Genomic DNA, 20,318 nt, shown 5'->3' with positions numbered 1-20,318 from the left:
TTGTTGGTAGATCTTATTGAGTTGGTCATTTAAAAGTGTGGGCACCCCTGCTCTATATTAAGAAAGAATTTTAACATTGAAAACAAAGTTTTTCCCAATTTTTTTAACACCTTTTGCCTTTACTATAATAAAAATGCAAATATGCCATGCAGTCTCTCAAGTAATATGAGGACATGAAAATTGTCAACTCAATATAATTATAGAAGAACTGGAATATTTTGTTTTATATAGATTTAGATGAATTATAGCATGTCACACCACAGGACACTTCTGAAACTAACCAGCCAAATATAGAACATGGAACTCACTTCCTTTTATTCCTATGATTATATTCCATTACAATCCACATGATCACTCTATAGGGGGTCATTCTTCTAAGAGCAGATTTGTGAATCACCACATTAATCATGCAGACTGCAATCTTACTTGAAGCGCTCAGGTGTGAGAAAGTTGAGCAGGTGAAAAAGCTCTTCTAGATTGTTCTGCAAAGGGGTTCCAGTCAGGAGCAGCTTATAGTAGATTTTGTAGCCATTCAGTATTCTAAAAAACTTTTTGAAAAAAGGTAAAGACAATATTGATTTTCCAAGTATCCAGTAAATTACACAATTATTATGCAGTGCACACTGAAATATGATTTCACAGGTATGCTTTGAAATTGAATAAGATGACTTTGTTCTTCTACAAAGTAAAGCCTTCCTTTACTTCTGTACCTTTGATTGATTATTCTTCAGCCGGTGGGCCTCATCCACAACCAGACAGGCCCAGGTAATAGAGCCAAGAACGGCCTGATCAATAGTGATCAGTTCATATGATGTCAGCAGGACGTGAAACTTGATTGGTGTGTCCTTCTGTGATGGAAAAATAATAACAAGGGCTCTACAACAACTTACTTAGATTTTATTTAAACCAATAAAGACCAAATTTCTCACCATAAAGTCATGCACAAAAACAGTTTTACAACCTAAATATTTTACTGCAAAGATATGGAGACTAGGTTTATAGTCTGTAATTGATAAAACATATCTTCAAACTACCGTTCATTTTAAGTGTACATTTAAGTGCTGCACAACAGAGCATCACAGATGTGAGATATTGTTTAAATACAAGATCATTATAATTAATTTATTATTAGTTGTAGTATTAGCAGTAGTGGTAATTGAATATTACAGAACTAAACAGTAATGATACATTTCTGTCAAACATTCTTCCATTTAAATGGAGCTTTTATTTTGGCAGAAGCTTTTATTTTGGAGTAAATCCCTTTCCGTTTCGGTGTGTTTTTAAAAAGTAGCTTCTCACCTTCTGAAAAGAAGTTCGCTATATGACTCAGTGTGTTTAAAACACGATTAAACCACAAAAGGCTGCTATTTAATAAAATAAATATGTAGTCTGTATGTGCTGCACGCTACATAGTAAATTAGCACTAAATTAGCACAGTAATTTGCAACAAACAGCGCGGTCAATGCTCATGAGTAGGGGCTTTAAAGCTACTTGTTAAGAGCAGACGACTTCACATTTACATTTATAAATTCTTAAAACAAGATCTATTTACCTTGAAGTGTGCAGCACATGCAGACTTTATATTTATCTCATTAAATCGCTGCCTTTGCTGGTTTAATAATCACACATAACGTGATTTCAGTTTGTGCACTGAATGTTTACAGAGTGTCAGATGGTATCAGTTTTTGATATCAAAGCATTTTTACGAGCATGAGTACAACATGTGAGTGCAGTATCGAACCCAGTTCCGATACCAGTATCACCAGTATTGGGACATCCCTATATTTAAAGATTAAAAAAAACAATAACAATACACATGACGTCATAAGAAATAATTACACCATCTCTTTTTTGCTTCTGGTCTTTTTTCTAACTTTTATTAAATCAAGGTGTTGCTGTATTTTATAAAAAAATTATGGAAATTCAGCATAGAAATTGTGTGTGTGTGAGTGCGTGTGTGTGCATGCGTGTGTGTGTGTGTGTGTGTGTGAGCATGTATTTATCACTTTGTGGGGACCGAATATCCCCATAAGGGTAGTAAAACCCGACATTTTTGACCTAGTGGGGACATTTTGTCGGTCCCCAAGAGGAAAACAGCTTATAAATGGATACTAAATTATGTTTTATGAAAATGTAAAAATGCAGAAAGTTTTCTGTGAGGCTTAGGTTTAGGGGTAGGGTTAAGGTTAGGGGATAGAATATAAAGTGTGTAGAGTATAAAAAACATTATGTCTATGGAAAGTCCCCATAAAACATGGAAACCCAATTTGTGTGTGTGTGTGTGTGTGTGTGTGTGTGTGTGTGTGTGTGTGTGTGTGTGAGCGTGTATTTATCACTTTGTGGGGACCAAATGTCCCCATAAGGATAGTAAAACCCGAAATTTTTGACCTTGTGGGGACATTTTGTCGGTCCCCATGAGAAAAACAGCTTATAAATCACACTAAATTATGTTTTTTGAAAATGTAAAAATGCAGAAAGTTTTCTGTGAGGGTTAGGTTTAGGGGTAGGGTTAGGTTTAGGGGATAGAATATAAAGTTTGTACAGTATAAAAACCATTATGTCTATGGAAAGTCCCCATAAAACATGGAAACACAACATGTGTGTGTGTGTGTGTGTGTGTTTTGTGTAGGTGCAACAAATGTTACACTTTTGTGTCGACAGTGGCATCAGAACATCAGGTTAACAGTAAAATGTGTTAATTCTGTGTCACTAGAGTCACCTAACAGAATTGCAATATAATAACTTATTTCAAATAGATTTCCCAGGCCTCAGCATATAACATAACTGATGCACACATCAGCTTTAAACCAGTCCACATCATCCTCTCACCTTCATGCGGAAAAGTTTGCGACCTGTTTTGAAGGCGCTGTCCTCAAAGGTAAATTCATTCTCACGTATAACAGCCCTGCTGTCTTTGTCTCCTGTGTAAGTGACCACATAGAATTCCGGAGCCCACATTTCAAACTCTCTCTCCCAGTTAATGATGGTGGAGAGCGGTGCACTGACCAGAAAAGGCCCTTTGGAGTGACCCTGAAATAAGAACAATCGACTTTCACATCATTCTCTTTCTCCATCAAGTACATTTGATAGAAAGTTCAAGTGGTACCCAGACCTCTTTGTAGAGTGAGTACAGGAACACTATAGTCTGCACAGTCTTGCCAAGCCCCATTTCATCAGCCAGGATTGTGTCGGTTCCTTGAGCCCAAGAGAAGCGCAACCAGTTCAAGCCTTCCAGCTGGTATGGGTGCAAAGTTCCCCCTGTGTCATCAATGTACCAGGGCTGCTGTTCAAACTTGATGGTGGGCTGTGACCAATAACATACAAACAGTGTAAATCTCGTCAACAGAATTACTGATGAATATTTCAATTTATTTTGTCAACGTAGACGAAAAGACGTTTAATGATGATAAAAAAAAAATGGTTTTAATTAAAACCTACTCTAGACCTACACCTGGTGTTGCAAGTTCGAATTCAGGGCGTGCTGAGTGACTCCAGTCAGGCTTCCTAAGCAACCAATTGGCCCAGTTGCTAGGGTGGGTAGTGTCACGTTGGGGTAACCTCCTCGTGGAGGTTACCTAATGTGGTTCTCGCTCTCGGTGGGGCACGTGGTGAGTTGTGCGTGGATGCCGCGGAGAATAGCGTGAAGCCTCCACACGCCTGACAAGCCACGTGATAAGATGACCGGATTTACTGTCTCAGACGCGGAGGCAACTGAGATTCGTTCTCCGTAACCCGGATTGAGGAAAGTCACTACGCCACCACGAGGACTTAGAGCGCATTGGGAATTGGGCATTCAAAATTGGGGAGAAAAGGGGCGAAAAAACATACTCTAGACAAAAATATGACCAAAACAATAAATCTGCAAGTTAGTAAAACGCACTATTGCTAAGTTTTATTAATTATTTTAAGATAGAAAAATCTAGAAATAATTGATAGTCCAATCATAGTATGTTAGGGATTTCGCACTCAACCCTTAAATGCATTACTCGAGTCTTTAGGGACCTGGGACCTCATTCCACCCCTGTACCTCATAATTTTTTTGGAGTTATGCCAACACATTTTTAGTATTTCTCATCCTTATTCTTCTGAATAATGTAACAAACAAACAAACAAAAAACTTTATTTACACTGTGTGAAATGTGCTATATAAATAAACTTGCCTCGCCTATAACTGCTTAGTTTCCAAAAATGTATAGGGTCATTAGAGACCCGAGATATGTAATAGTAACAGGTTGTTTTTTATTTGCGCATCAATAAATAATATTTTTATATATTATTATTTTATATCTATATAAGTTTACTATCATAGGATACATATTTCTGTGTTCATTAAAAGACAAATTAGTACTATATTCATATACGTTTAATTCGCTTTATATTTTAATTGCGTTTAATAATTTAATACATTTTGTGGGGCAACTGCATGTCATATTCTTTATTTAAGCTACACATCCAAAACAAGTGAAGAATTGTTCCTGAATTGATTTACTGCATAGAAAACAAGTGTTTTGAAATTTTGTTTACATTGTAAACACAACAACACTAGAATACCAGACTGTCGTTTCTGATATGCTAATAGCCTGATTGTCTATTGCATTCATGCACACAACAGACCAAATCAAATTGAAAATAAAAAAATCTTGACACTACAGGAATTTTTCTAAACTGAATGATGTAATTGACACTTTTCACGATTAGATACTTGCAGCAGCTGTAATCTCGATTATCTTTTTGATTGATTGTACAGTCCTAGCGTGTACAGATACATATTATACAAGCTATTTCTACTCAAGGTGGCACTGATGTTACAGTAAAGTTATATTTGACATTGCTATTTGACAAAGAAGTAAACTATAGCAAGTGTAACACATGAACAGTATTATTTCACTTTTGTCATTTGGGTGTACTATTGAAATTATGTCAGTTGTGCATCTATTAAGACTCAAAAAAGTGCCTGAGAAAATACTTATGTGTAGCTTAATGTGTTTTTGAGAGCCAGTTGCATCTCACGAAATTTCTGGGCATTTTTTTAGATTCCTTTGTGATAGATATACATGCCCGGTCACTAAAGAGTATGTAATAATGTTTACCAAAACACCCATGCATATAAGGGTTAAACTGCATGATCTGAACACCTATACAATAAACTTTACTAACAGGTTAATTACCTCACTTAAACACATCACATATATGTGACATTAATCAGCTATATCCATATACATAACATAAACATAATATTACAACTAACATCTGCACAAACAATGAAGCGAATGAAGAGATGAACATAAACTAAGTTACGCACCAGTCAGATTGCATAACTTACGTTGAGTATACGCCGTTACCTTAAAAACATGTAACGCATCCTAAACCGTCTAAACGAAGGGAATTCATAACAGAGTAATTTTAAAAATAGCAAATACTTCAGTATATTCATTAAATGTATTACATCAGGAGCGCAGGTGATGATACGTTTAAATATGTTTTTTAGGTAGTTTATAAAGTTAAAAAAAAAATTGAATGGTTACATTTTAACACGTTTTTGTCATTTTGCACATTATCATCAAATAAAATGCCATTTTTGTTGACAAAAATTATATGCCATTTTAGTGAGGGTAGAACTGAATAAAAAGACAAAATAAAAATAAAAAAACTGAGAAAATTAACACTGCATAAAAAGAGAAGAGAGGGATACAGGGATTCATTCTATAAAAACAGCACACTAAAAACCTGCTGTAAATTTATAAAGCGACACAGCAATCTCACTCACATCCACAACCGGATTGTCTGGAGGAGGTTCCCTCCTCTTCCCTTCCTCTTTGAGTCTCTTTCCCTTTCTGAACAGCAGGGGGTGAGGGCTCTCACCGAGCACCTGCTCCCTGGTACACAAAGAGTAAATCAACGTGGAGTGTGTGTGTATGACTAAATCAACATGATGCATTAATGCAATAGCTCACCTGTGGTCCCAGTAGGCTTGTTTAAATCTGTCATAATCAGGAACGTCGAAGTTATCAGCCTCCCACGTACACTGATCGTACGGCAAATCTCTCCACTTAATCAGGAAGTGTACATCTCCATCCTTATCAAAACTTCAACAAACACAACCAGAGTCAGTATAAGGGGGAGCGAGTCATTTGTAGGAATATAATTAGAGAAAATGCTGTAGGAAATTAAGTCCCATCTGTCAGTTAAAAGAGCCAATCGCGTTTTAGATAGAGTATATTTAGTGCATTAGCTAGACCATCCTAAAAAAAATAGTTTTTGTGTGATTTGAGGCAAAGCTGCAACATATATGATGCTACTATTGTCAGATTTATTGCTGATTGAAATGTATTTTAGAAACGTAATCTTGACAATGAAAGTGAATGTTGCACTTCACATTCTGCCTAACATTTCCATTTGTTTTCCATGGCAGAAAGAAAGTTTTACAGGTTTGGAACAACTTGAGGGTGAGTAAATGATAACAGAATTTTTAGTTTGGAGTGAACTGTCCCTTTAACACCTAGTCAACATTTTCGGCATGAAAAACGTGCACAAAAAATGTAAAACAAAACACTGAATCTCTATGAAACTCTATTAACTCCTTTACATCAATTCTTAAATATCGAACTAAAATGATCCCTTGTTTTTTGTTTCGATTTTTTTATTCTGAGACTAGAATTTTATTTTTTTATTCATGGCAAAAACACTTAAAAGTGAAGTTTTCAATCACATCTCTGCCTGACTCTCACAGAACAAGCTGCTGGATGACAATCAGTCAGGCTTCAAAAGACTGCCCTGCTGTCTGTCACTGAGTTGCTGAGACAGGGGAAAACTGAATCCAGATCAGCCGTCCTGATTCTGCTGGACCTGCAGCCTTTGACACAGTCAACCATCAGATCTTACTCTCCACCCTCTCTTCACTGGGCATCACAGGAGCTATGCTTGACTGGTTTAATTCCTATCTCTCAGGTAGGTCCTTCAAGGTAGCCTGGAGGAGTGAGGTGTCCAAGCCACATCAGCTACTTACTGGGGTACCTCAGGGCTCAGTGCTTGGGCCACTTATCTTCTCTGTATACACAACATCACTGGGACCCATCATTCAGGCACGTGGTTTCTCTTACCACTGCTACGCTGATGACGTGCAACTCTACTTGTCTTCCCAGCCCAGCGACAACACAGTGACTGCTCGAATCTCTGCCTGTTTGGCAGACATCTCGACCTGGATGAAGGAACACCACCTGCAACTGAACCCAGCCAAGACCGAACTCCTTAACTTTCCAGCCAACCCTGCTGTTGAACACAACATCACCGTGCAGCTGGGTTCAACTACAGTAACGCCTTCCAAAACGATCTGAAATCTAGGGGTAACCATCGATAACAAGCTAAATTTCACAGACAACATCTCAAAGACCACAAGATCATGTAGATTTACACTCTACAATATCAGGAAGATAAGACCTTTCATCTCTGAACATGCCACACAACTGCTTGTTCAGTCACTTGTCATAACTAGACTGGACTACTGTAACGCTCTCATTGCAGGCCTCCCTGCATGTGCTATTAGACCTCTCCAAATGATCCAGAATGCAGCAGCAGGTCTGGTCTTTAATGAACCAAAGAGAGCACATGTTACACCCCTCCTCGTCTCTCTCCACTGGCTGCCGGTTGATGCACGTATTAAATTCAAGGCTCTGATGCTGGCATACAGAACAGTCACCGCGTCTGCTCCAGCATATCTCATTTCTGCAGAGCTACAAGCCCACTTGAAGCCTGCGATCGGCTAATGAATGTCGCCTTGTTGTACCAACACAAAGAGGCACCAAAACACTTTGGCGGAATGACCGTCCCAACTCCATCCGTGAAGCTGACTCACTTTCTGTCTACACAAAATGGATAAAAACACATCTTTTCCATGAGCACTTAACCAGTCACTAAAAAAATAAAATAATAATAATTCTTGTTGCACTTTAATCTGTTAATCTTGTATACTATTCTGATGATAGTGCAACTGTGTAGTATGGCACTTTTCATACTACTTTCTCCTTAAGATGATTCGCTTATGTTTTCCTCTTGTGTTAGTCGCTTTGATAAAAGCGTCGGCCAAATGAATAAATGTAAATGTAATGTTTGGATGCATACCTTAACTTTTTTCAGAGAGTATAAAATATTTGGCATGGGATTCAATCGGAATAGTTTAGGTGCAAAAAAAGTTTTGTGAACATCTAATTAGTTTAAGAATTTTACCACAGTAGGTCCATTTTCGTTTAAAAACTCTGTTTTCAGTTTTCTGTATGCGGTAATGAAGAGAGTTTTCTAAATGCTCTGTTTTCGGTGGAGAAAAACACTGTTCTTGTGTGAATAATAGATGTAATCGTAGCAAAATCAATGCATTTACAAAAAATATAACCTAATAAAATCGATATCGCGATATGACCAAAGGGCTGCGATTTAATTAAAAAAATGAATTGTCTGCTAGCTTCCAAGTTTTTTCCAAGTATTATTTCATTGCTTTCAGAGTGGTTCTGTGCTCCACAACTGTGTTAAATATTTTTTTAAATCATCGCAATATGACTTTGTGTACAAATCACACCGCCCTGGTGTGGACAGAGTTTTGCAGCAGTCTACCCACTATGCACATATGGGTTCAAAATATGTGAACTGTCTAAAAAAGACCATTGGCAGAAGTACCCGTTGCGCCCTGTACCTGTGGTTGAGAATGCGATGAATGATCATCCACTCTGGCTTGATGCCATAACGGTAGAATCGCTCCTCCATGGCTGCGTACTGAGGGTCTTTGCTCCTCCTCTTCTCATTGTTAAGCTCCTCCTCCCCAGATCCATAGTCATACGGAGGGGGTTCGTCCATGTCGTTCTTACGCTGGTAGTTACGGTACATTACCGTGTGGTAGAGCTCCAACTGCATCGAGGTAAAGATCACCATAAAATGGTTTGAAAAGGCACTAAAAAGCTAAAAGAGAATGTTGGCCCTGAATCCCACCTGTAGTTCGCTGACCCAGGAGCAGTGCCAGTAGGACAGGCCAGCCCATTTCACAAACAGCTGCCTCTCTGGACGGCCCTTCAGTGGAGTTTTGGCCAGACCGTCTAACTTCTCTCCATCCAGCCCAAGAGGAACATCAGGAGGCAAGGGGGGATCTCCCCAAGACCAGTGAAGAATCTTCTGGACTTTCCCTTTTAGTGGTGGGCACTGGGGCAAAATATGGATTAGTAAAGTTCATTACATTTCACATATCCAGATGGGAAGTTGTAAAATTATGAGATTAAACTAGTAATATTTTGAGGATAAAATCAAAATTACGAGAATGAAGTCGTAGCATTATGAGATTAATGCAGTACAATCAGTGCTCCACTTTGCTGTTCTTCACCACATTATTTCTAACGTTACTTTTAATGCTACTTAAGGTTTTATTCTCATAATATTACAACTTGAATCTTGTAATGCTACAACTTTATTCTCATTATATAAAGACTTTAATCGCGTAAAGTTATGACTTTATTCTCGTAACATTACGACTTTATTTACAAAACATTACTACTTTAATCTCGTAATGCTACGACTTTATTCTTGTAACATTACTACTTTAATCTCGTAATGCTATGACTTTATTCTCGTAACATTACTACTTTAATCTCGTAATGCTATGACTTTATTCTCATATTATGTTTTAATCTCGTAATGCTACGACTTTATTCTCATATTATGTTTTAATCTCGTAATGCTACGACTTTATTCTCGTAACATTACTACTTTAATCTCGTAATGCTACGACTTTATTCTCGTAACATCACTACTTTAATCTCGTAATGCTACGACTTTATTCTCGTAACATTACTACTTTAATCTCGTAATGCTATGACTTTATTCTCATATTATGTTTTAATCTCGTAATGCTACGACTTTATTCTCATATTATGTTTTAATCTCGTAATGCTACGACTTTATTCTTGTAACATTACTACTTTAATCTCGTAATGCTACGACTTTATTCTCATATTATGTTTTAATCTCGTAATGCTACGACTTTATTCTCATATTATGTTTTAATCTCGTAATGCTACGACTTTATTCTCGTAACATTACTACTTTAATCGCGTAATGCTACGACTTTATTCTCGTAACATTACTACTTTAATCGCGTAATGCTACGACTTTATTCTCGTAACATTACTACTTTAATCGCGTAATGCTACGACTTTATTCTCGTAACATTACTACTTTAATCTCGTAATGCTACGACTTTATTCTCATTTTACGACTTTAATAATAATACTATGATTTTATTTATAAAACATTAATAATTTAATATCATAAAGCTATGATTTTATCCTCATACTATTACAACTTTAATCTAGTATTGTTACAACTGTATTCTCGTAAAAGACCTATTATGAGATTTTTCTTAAAATATTACGACTTTATTCTCAAAATATTTAATTTTTTATTTATTTATTTTTTTAAATTGATGTTACTCTAATCGCTAAACTATTGGCAAACAACAACGCTAAAAATCAATATTAACAGTAATTCACTTTCAGATTGCGTTGACATCAACTAAGCTGTGGTTCACATGAACCATTTTCAAATGTACTCCAGTGCAGATCCAAGGTGCACACCTGAGTACGGAGAACCGCTTTCATTGTAGACAAATAATCCAAACGTTATGGTCAACTGAAGTGTGAAATCGACACCTAGTATGAAAGCACTGAGCTGAGCTGTGCAGAAGTCTCTCACCATGCATCGTGGACACAGCCACTCTCCGTTGGGGATCTCAGGCAGTGGTGGGTTGAGGCAGTGGATGTGATAGGAGGAAGGACAGGTGTCACAGCACAACAGCTCTCCTCCATCCTTACACAGTCTGCAGAACTCCATGTGGTCATCTTCCTCTTCCCCAACGACCTCATCTTCTTCCTCATCATCATCTTTGGCCTCCCACTGAATGCCTTCTTTTTCCTGAGAGATGAAGAAATAGCACATACAGAAATCTGATGTATGTCATTATATGTAAAACTAAAAATAATGGCATGTACATGCAACATGCTGTATATTTCTATGAATTCCTACAAACCACATGTATGGATACATGCATTAGATTGTGTGTTTATATATATTTTGTGTGTTTCTTTGCATGTTTATGTTTGTTATGCTGGATGGGATTTCCTCACACAGTGCGGGCAGCTCCATTTGCCCTCTGGGGCTTTTTCCAGTTCTGGATCCAGGCACACAAGGTGATATGCCCTGGGACAGGTGTCACACAGAATGATCTCTCCTCCCTGTTGACAAACCTCACAGTAGTCTTGATGGTCTGTCTCGTAGCCATCTCCATCTTCTCCTACATTAAAAACGAGGTTGGCCTTGTGTGTATAAGTATTGTGCATCAATTCCAAAAAACAATGCATGACATTTTTTTTAAATACAGTTTTATATTCTATCATTCTTTTTTGTTATCCTGTCAAATGTGTGTATGCACTTGAACTTTTGTCAATTTGTTTCTCATGTTTTGTAGACAAATATAATCTGTGCCAACATTTGCATTTCTTTAGAAAACTGAAAGCAGCTATTGTGCAATGCAGTGATCTGACAAACGAATGGCTACTTTGAAGAAGCTTAAATTCTATTTAAAAAATCTTATTTGGGGGTGGGGGGGTTACAGACTTTAGTTTTAACTTTTTAAAGGGATAGTTCACCCCCAAATTATCTTATGCCATCCCAGAGGTGTATGACTTTCTTCCTTCTGATGAACACAAACAAAGATTTTTAGAAGAATATTTCAGCTCTATAGGTCCATACAGTGCAAGTGAATGGTGGCCAGAACTATAAAGATCCAAAAATCACATAAAGGAAGCATAAAAGTAATCCATACGACTCCAGTAGCTAACTCGATATGTTCAGAAGCAATATGATTGATGATATGAAAGTGGACATTTGTAGTAAAAAAAAAAAAAAAGACTTAAATATTGATACGTTTCTCTCCAACACCTATCATATCTCTTCTGAAGACATGGATTAAACCACTGGAATCGTATGGATTACTTTTATGCTGACTTTATGTGCTTTTTTGAGCTTCAAAGTTCTGGCCACCATTCACTTGCATTGTATGGACCTACAGAGCTGAAATATTCTTCAAAAAATCTCTGTTTGTGTTCAGCAGAAGAAATTCATACACATCTGGGAAATAATGAGAGAATTTTCATTTTTGTGTGAACTATCCCTTTAAGTCACAGCATCACCCCATGCTTTCATTTATGTTATTCCTTAGGTGATGACTTTATAATAGTGAAAAATAAAGAAAGTACAGGTGTGTCCAAACTTCTGCTGGTAATGTTAAAACAAGAGAAACAACAGATACTGGCATTAAATTCATTAATACAACAAAATGAGCAAATCATTCCAACAAACTACTTTTTCTTTTTTTTCGTCCTTGACGGCCCGTCTTCTTTTTGGGTGCCGCTGATGTGTCTGAGCGTACAGAGGAACTGTGAATACTGATGTCATCAAAGTCTGAGAAATCATCCAGAAAATCCTCCTCACTCTGGGATACAAGGCATGAAATCCATGAAAACAATCCATATCAGTTCCTATTCCTCAAAAGATACAGTAGTTTATATAATAGGTACTGGCTCTGATCAGAAGCTAGCAAATTTGAAAAGGGTCTAAGCTCCTGATTCAGAAAGAACCTCATAAAACTGTGAGAAACCAAAATAATAAAACAAATGTATATGTCAAAAACAATCCATGAATTGCTCTGGGAAGTTAAACTAGTTTGCAAATACATTCTTCAGCCTTCTCTCTTTCTCAAGTCAACAGCTATGGGGAATCTGTTCCATGTGATACATGTTAAGCCCTATAAAGATTTCAGTGTAAAGGCATTCTCACCGAAGATCCTTTTTTCTTTTTCCCACCCTGGCCTGCTTTCGATTTGGACTTCTTCGGTTTCCCTTTCTTTTTTGTTTCCTTTACTGGTTTACTCTTTTTTTTAGCACCGGGCCCTGCAATGCAGTCCAGATAAACAAGTGAGATTTTGAGATGGGTTGATGGTGTATAACGTGTCCATCAACTTTTTTCAACATTAAGATTTTATGTTAAAATATACATGAATGTAAAAGTGAAAGTGTGAATCTTAGGTCCTGAATGAGGTATTTCACAATCTAATTTTTTATTTTTTTGCCTTCACTAGTTCATTCTGAATTGTTTAGTGGTTTGGCAAATACATGTTTAAAAGTACAAAAATTCCATGGAGTCTCTAAAGAGCTCATAATGTTAAATAGTTTTAGATGGCGTGTAGCATGTCACAATCTCAAAGGAATGTCACATCAGCTACCCATTTCTTGAGTTTCATTTAGTCCAGGAGCGCATTAAAGGGACAGTTCACCCCAAAATGAAAATTCTCTCATCATTAACTCACCCTCATGCCATCCCAGATGTGACTTTCTTTCTTCTGCAGAACACAAACAAAGATTTTTTGAAAAATATCTCAGCTCTGTAGGTCCATGCAATGCAAGTGAATATTGACCAGAACTTTGAAGTTCCAAAAAGCACATAAAGGCAGCATAAAATAGCATACCACTCCAGTGGTTAAATCCATATCTTCAGAAATTATACGATAGGTGTGGGTGAGAAACAGATCAATATTTAAGTCCTTTTTTTTACCACAAATCTCCACTTTGACTTTTACTTTTTTAATTTGTTTTGTGATTTGGATTCTTTGTGCATGTTTCCACATACTGGAACTTTTTGTACATTTATGCATTTGGCAGACGCTTTTATCCAAAGCGACTTACAGTGCACTTATTACAGGGACAATCCCCCCGGAGCAACCTGGAGTTAAGTGTCTTGCTCAAGGACACAATGGTGGTGGCTGTGGGGATCGAACCAGCAACCTTCTGATTACCAGTTATGTGCTTTAGCCCACTACGCCACCACCACTCATACTTAAATGCCACCACCACTCATACTTAAATGTTGATCTGTTTCTCACCCACACCTATCGTATCATTTCTGAAGACATGCATTTAACCACTGGAGTCTTATGGATTACTTTTTTGCTGCCTTTATGTGCTTTTTGGAGCGTCAAAGTTCTGGTCAACATTCACTTGTATTGTATGGACCTACAGAGCTGAGATATTTTTCTAAAAATATTAATTTGTGTTCTGCAGAAGAAAGAAAGTCAAACAGTGACTAAATGATGAGAGAATTTTCATTTTTGGGTGAACTGTACCTTTACGGTAAACAAATTTAAATATAATGTTTGCAAAACTGTATTTTTGTTGAACTAGCGTACACATATGCACACTTAAGTTGCACTTAAGCAATTGGGATCCAAAAGCTAGTGTAAAGCCAGGTACAAACGTAACATCTGAACTAAGAAATTTTGAACCAAGTACCAAGAGCCAATAATTACTCACACTACTTGTGTTAACCATGTCAAACCTTCTATTAACTGCTTTGGAAATCAAACCCCAGTGTAATGTTAGCTACATAAAGCATATCTTTACCCTTTCCCTCTTTGGTTTTGGCTTTTTTGATTGGCCCAGATGATGAGATCTGTTGGATACTTCTAATGCAGATGGGCGGAGCCACATTAACCATCTCCACGGCAGCAGCCACAGCTGCTGCCACAGCGGTTGCAGAGGTTCCTTTGAACGGGTTGTTTGCGCTGAACTCTCTCCATTTCGCCCCAAGCACCGTCATCATTTTTGACATGGGGATCTTGGGGTTCTTCTTGGCAATAAGAGGCCTGACCACAAAGTAAAATGGCAATGAGAAAACTACACTGTGAGGTTGAGTTTTGTCACAACTGAATAAAGCAATAAGACAAGAGAGGCAGTGCATTAGGGTGAATTTACCACGAGTAAGGGGAGTTTTTAGACACAACACGCAGAGCATAAAACCCCATTAACTGTTGTAAAATCCATATAAAGCATCGTCTTAAAGACATAGTTCACAAAAATACACAGTCATTATTTACTCACCTTCATTAAGAAAATCACAATTAAACTAAAACGCTGAATAAGTCGTGTTTTGTTTTCATGGTGAGTTCAAAGCGGCATTGATGCCCTGATGCGAATCATGAACGCGGCTTTATGACTTTAGCAAAGTGGATAGCCACAGTCTATGGCACATTAATATTGTAGAGGATGAGAGTTTAAGAGATTTAATCCCCATTGCAATGAATATGCAACCTATGTGGGGACTAGTACTTTCAATTAGTCAAACTTCCACTTCCACTTTGGGAAACATTTAATGTTATTTGAATTGGAGATATTTTAGTGCATTTCTATCTTTATATTGTGGAAGGCTTCGGAAAACAAATTTGGAAAATGTTAATAAAGCATTTTATTGCTACATATTGTTTTGTTTTCTGTCCTAAGATGGAAATAAATGCATTTTGACAGGAAAAGACGTATATATAGTGTCATTTCAGCACTTTCAATATCTGCGATTAATCGCGATAATAATAAAAAACCGAATAATCACGATTAAAAATTGTAATCGACTGACAGCACTAATAGTTACAATCAACAATATTAATAATCAGAACAGACAATTCTTACACCAAGAAATATACAGAAGTTCATTTTGATTGGCTGGGAATGGTAGCAACATAGAAACTTGGCACATTAAAGCGGAGGAATCACTTTCCCTGCCTCTACAGCAAGACATCAACGCCTACTTTTTCATCATCGCACCCTTGGCCCACACACTGACGCTCAGTCAGAAAGGTGAAGAGGAAAGAACAAGACAGATGGGCCTAAATATCCCGCACACCAAAGGGGACTTAAACAGGACACATTCTCCTGCCCATCTGGACTAATTTTAAATATGTTTCTACATAAACATGCAATAGACAAACTGCTTTGACCATTATCATGCATCTCGCTCCGCTTTTAAAAGATATGATGTCAAGATATAACCCTTTGAAAGGAGACCCCCATTTTGAGTCTTTTAGTGTTTTGAGTATAAACACATCTTGGCTGCATTTTTGCTATTTTTTTATTGCTGGTCTATGTAAACATGCACTAGATGGACATCTTTGACCATTTTGATGTGCTTACAGCAATGTGCACTGCATGCAAACTGTAAAAATGCATCTGTTCTGCTCCATTCCATTGCTGCCAATGGCTGGGAGAACCGTGTCCCATCCATAGTAAAGAGACAATGGAAGATGCGCCTGTGAAGAAGAGCATCCCAACATCAGAAAAAAGTTACTGAAGTTTAACAAAGTTCCTGAGCGCATCAGTACAGGATGATTGTATTATGTGTGTTCAGCCTATAGTTTAGCATGTATTGTATGTGTGTTCGGCTCATTTCATCATGGATTGCTTGTGAATCAGCCAAAATATGATTCATGCTTTGCAAAGGAAATGTTATTGACAGATGGGGCAGTTAAAAACACTATTGGATCTGACCGCAAAACTGTAAGTAACCAATTCCATTCATACATTTTCCATATGTCATGACTGGTTGATATAAATAGCATATGGTGTTGCTGTGCTTGAGTGTTTAGTTTGATACGTTGGGATTAGCAATGTGTTGGATGTGCGTTATGTGTAAACTAAATCTAGTTTTCTATTGTTTTGGAGATGGTTCATTCTCTTTGGATTGTGTTTCAAATATATATAGGCGTATTCGAGGGGTTCCCCAATGTTAAAATGCGCACTCACAGGTGTGAGTTTATCAACATTTTGAACATGGCTCATACGATCAGAAACGAAGCGTAACAGTGCCCGCCCACTTTTTCAGCCATCTTGGTTCCGGAAATATTTTTTCCACTTATTTTTTCCATAGGGATTTCATAAAAATCTTCATAAAAGATTTCGAAGACATGATACAAAACGACCAGCTTCGAGGTGAATCACAACATTTTATTTTGAAGCAAAAAATTGTACTTCCGTAACCCGACTGTTGTTTTATAAAATGAATCAAATATTATACTGTTTAGATATAAGATGCAATGTTATATCCTACTCTGACTGCAAAAACTTGCTTGGCGTGGGGTCTGACAGTACATCTTGTTTCAATGCCTGTTATTAGAAAACCTCTTATTATAATGTCGTTAATTCTTACAAGCATTTGCAAAATTGAGCGTTTTAAAATAGAACAGGACAACTTGACAGCAGGGCATTAAAACGTCAATAAACAAGGGAAACCTTGTCTTACCTAAGAAATTGGCTGAAGGCTTTGTAGTTGGTGATAGTTTTATAGTCATCCTCTGAGAAGGCATACTGTACATCCTCCAGACCCCACTCTTGCATCAGCTGACTCGATGACTTTGGTTCCTGGTGTCACAAGAGAACCCATAAAGCATGGCAGTATCAATAAAACAGCATTTCGACATCAAAACTGACCGTACCTTCATGTTTCCATCATCGTCATCATCCTCATCCTCATCTTCGTCTTTCTTTCGCTGTTTTGGTTTCTTTTCCTTCTTCTCTTTGGGAGTTTTCTTCTTCTTCTTCAGGGAGCTGTAGGTGCTGCTCTCACTCCCTGACCTGTGACCGCGATCTTCTCTATCTGACATGTCATCCAGCTCTGTAAGAAGCCCCTGTGGGATGCAGGCTTATTGAAAACACCACTACAAACATTACAGTGAACAATACTGACCAGAATCCCTTTATTCGCTACTTCAGGGGTGCAGCAGAATTTGCCTTGGTTGTCAACACTAAATAATGCAACAACAATACAGTGTAAACCACAGCAGGAATAACAGCACAATAAATGTAAAAATGACAAATAAAGGTGGAAAAGTACAAATATTTGCTGAGAAGGCCCCCCATATAACAATAATTCAATATATAATGATGAAATAATTATACATAGTTATCTTTAAATATGTAAAAATTATATATATATATATAAAATAAAAAATATTCAGATAATTAAAATGCTTTACATTCTTGTGGCAGAAGAGTTAATCATTGATAAGACGATACAAAAAGCGGCTTTAGAATACAATGTATTGTTTACTACCATATTATTGATCATAAGTCAATCATTGGCATACAGTTCACAGCAATCCATTTCACAAGTGAATTTGTCAATCAGTTGGAGATTTATGAGGGCTTGTTTAAGGACCCGACAATGAACACCTGCATCAGACATCTCGGGTGTGTTGCGTCATAAACATAAAATGTTTAGGTCACTGTGTCAAGTTAAATATAGTTCAATACTCAATTTTTAAACACATCTTGAGATACCTTAGTTCGGATTTGCGCTCCATCAAGTGTTTTGAACGCAAGAACGTGACGCATGTTTGTGTTGTTCTGCCTACTGAAGTGTTTTCTTCACTGTATAAACTGCACGTTGCTCATACAGCTGAAGTTTCACTTACTGCCCTCTGGAGTAAACAGGTGGTACTACAATCTTGCATTTCTCAGGAATCTTCCTTATTACAGTCCGGGGGCATTCGCATTGAATTAACGCGTTAACTCGACAGACCTAATATATATATACGTGTGTGTGTGTGTGTGTGTGTGTGTGTGGTGACAGTCAAGCTAATCTTTAAAGCTACTCTAAAATGTAGTTAGCTACACTAAAAGTTACAAAAAAGTATCTAACTACATTGAAGCAATATTTTTGAATATATAATAATCAAATTATATTATTTAATTAGGAAAAACAATTGGTGTGACAATATTAAATTGAACTTATACATTTATACTAGACATAAACATATAAAACTAGAAAACTCTATTTTACATAACTGATTCGAAATATAGTAATTAACTAAACATTTCACTAAAAAAAGAAATAAATCCCTTTACTGAGTCCCTTTAAATAAATATTTTGGGTTCAATACAAATTAAGCTCAATCAACAGCATTGGTGGCAATATGTTCATTGATTAACACACACAATAATAATAGTAACAATTTTGACTCGTCCCTCCTTTTCTTAGAAAACAAATAACTAAAAATCGAAGGCACTGCCAATGGAAGTGAATGGGGCCAATTTTTTTTGGAAGGGTATAAAAGGCAGAAATGTGAAGCTTATAATTTTATAAAAGCACTTTAAATGCTTTTAAAACTTGTGTATAATTTCAGCATTCAAAGTTGTTTAAATTGTAATTTCTACATTCGTTTTAGGGTTTACATTGTCATGGCAACAAAGTTGAAAAATTGGAAACAACTTTACATAGAAAAGATTACTAAACTATTTTATCACACTTTAATCATGTTAAATCATGTTTACGTCTTGTGGCTATACTTTTGAAACACTATACCTTTTTGTGTTTATGGATTGGCACCATTGACTTCCATTGTAAGTGTCTCACTAGCCTAGTTTCCATCCACCTTTCGCGCTATTTTGTTATCAACAAAGTGAAATTTTTTTTCACTTTGCCGCCTTCTGCCTGTTTCCATTCAAATGGCCTTTTATCGATAAAAATGGTGTGTGTGATGACATCATGCCTAAAAAACACTTTGTTGCATAAGTTTTGGTTTAGCTCAAAAGAAATCTGCCCTGAAGCGTTTCCATTCAGAAATGTGTATTTATCGCTAATTCGCCTCCCAGATGTCCCTCATTTTTTTCCTCCGAGGTTTTGTTAAAATAGGGAGAGTATTGAGACAATTCATTAAAATTTGACAGTTTACTATCATTTTAATTTCACAAATGAAACGCAATCAGAAGAGGAGGAATTGCAATCTAAAGGTAACAGTTGCCCTTCTGATAGGACTGTATTATTGGTCCTGATGTTGCGCCTATCACAGGTTGGCACCAGTTACGACCCGAAAGTGGATCGTCATGGCCCTGTTCAAGCTGGCAACTTTCACCAAGTAGTGGCGGAAACTTTCTGTCTCAGTATAAGGACCATCAATCGATGTGTGTATGATGTGTGCACAGATATTAAAGCAATAAACTGATGCAGTGTTATATCAGGGTTTACAGAAGATACATTCCTGATATTCAATATTTTGAACAATCATCTAATCAAAAGCATCGCCATCACAACTGCATTATGTCCCGCATATTTCTCCAGCAACTTTTAACGACCAACTGAACTTGATTATCATCTCAAATTTATTTTAGCTTCATAATAAAAATGTATATTTTCTAGATTTAAAGTATTTTAACGTTATAAAATGTTGAAAAGATCGTTTTCTGAAAGTGAACTCCGCATTGGACAAATATTTCTGATAGTTTATAGTCTTGAAAAAAAGTGCAGAAAATTCTGAGAACGTCATTCAGCCGACTTTATTCATCTACAGAACAGAGTGAAGCTCATTTAAGTTAAGCATATATAGATCTAAAAAAAAAATTTTGTTTGGTAAATTTATTTATTTAATATAAAATGATTTTGCCGGAATTTTTTCAAAAGTAAAACTA

General features: G+C 36.8%; 1 protein-coding gene across 1 annotated transcript in view; it reads right to left on the bottom strand.

The window, feature by feature from the left end:
- Window positions 1-20,318, bottom strand: part of LOC127625753 (chromodomain-helicase-DNA-binding protein 5-like) — a 61,852-nt gene that overhangs the window by 24,991 nt on the left and 16,543 nt on the right. The window contains exons 3-17 of the mRNA XM_052101117.1: window positions 17,348-17,539; window positions 17,155-17,273; window positions 14,490-14,731; window positions 12,871-12,983; window positions 12,397-12,526; window positions 11,160-11,326; window positions 10,729-10,947; window positions 8,977-9,183; window positions 8,684-8,895; window positions 5,955-6,086; window positions 5,768-5,876; window positions 3,113-3,304; window positions 2,830-3,030; window positions 711-848; window positions 427-548 (exon numbers count right to left, since the gene is read on the bottom strand). Of these exons, the coding sequence (XP_051957077.1) occupies window positions 427-548; window positions 711-848; window positions 2,830-3,030; window positions 3,113-3,304; window positions 5,768-5,876; window positions 5,955-6,086; window positions 8,684-8,895; window positions 8,977-9,183; window positions 10,729-10,947; window positions 11,160-11,326; window positions 12,397-12,526; window positions 12,871-12,983; window positions 14,490-14,731; window positions 17,155-17,273; window positions 17,348-17,539 (2,495 nt within the window). The remainder of the gene's footprint in view (window positions 1-426; window positions 549-710; window positions 849-2,829; window positions 3,031-3,112; window positions 3,305-5,767; window positions 5,877-5,954; window positions 6,087-8,683; window positions 8,896-8,976; window positions 9,184-10,728; window positions 10,948-11,159; window positions 11,327-12,396; window positions 12,527-12,870; window positions 12,984-14,489; window positions 14,732-17,154; window positions 17,274-17,347; window positions 17,540-20,318) is intronic.

Source organism: Xyrauchen texanus, chromosome 32 (genome assembly GCF_025860055.1).
Source record: "Xyrauchen texanus isolate HMW12.3.18 chromosome 32, RBS_HiC_50CHRs, whole genome shotgun sequence".
NCBI lineage: Eukaryota > Metazoa > Chordata > Actinopteri > Cypriniformes > Catostomidae > Xyrauchen > Xyrauchen texanus.
The sequence above is the reverse complement of the archived record's forward strand: the minus strand, read 5'-3'. Positions and strand labels throughout refer to the sequence as shown.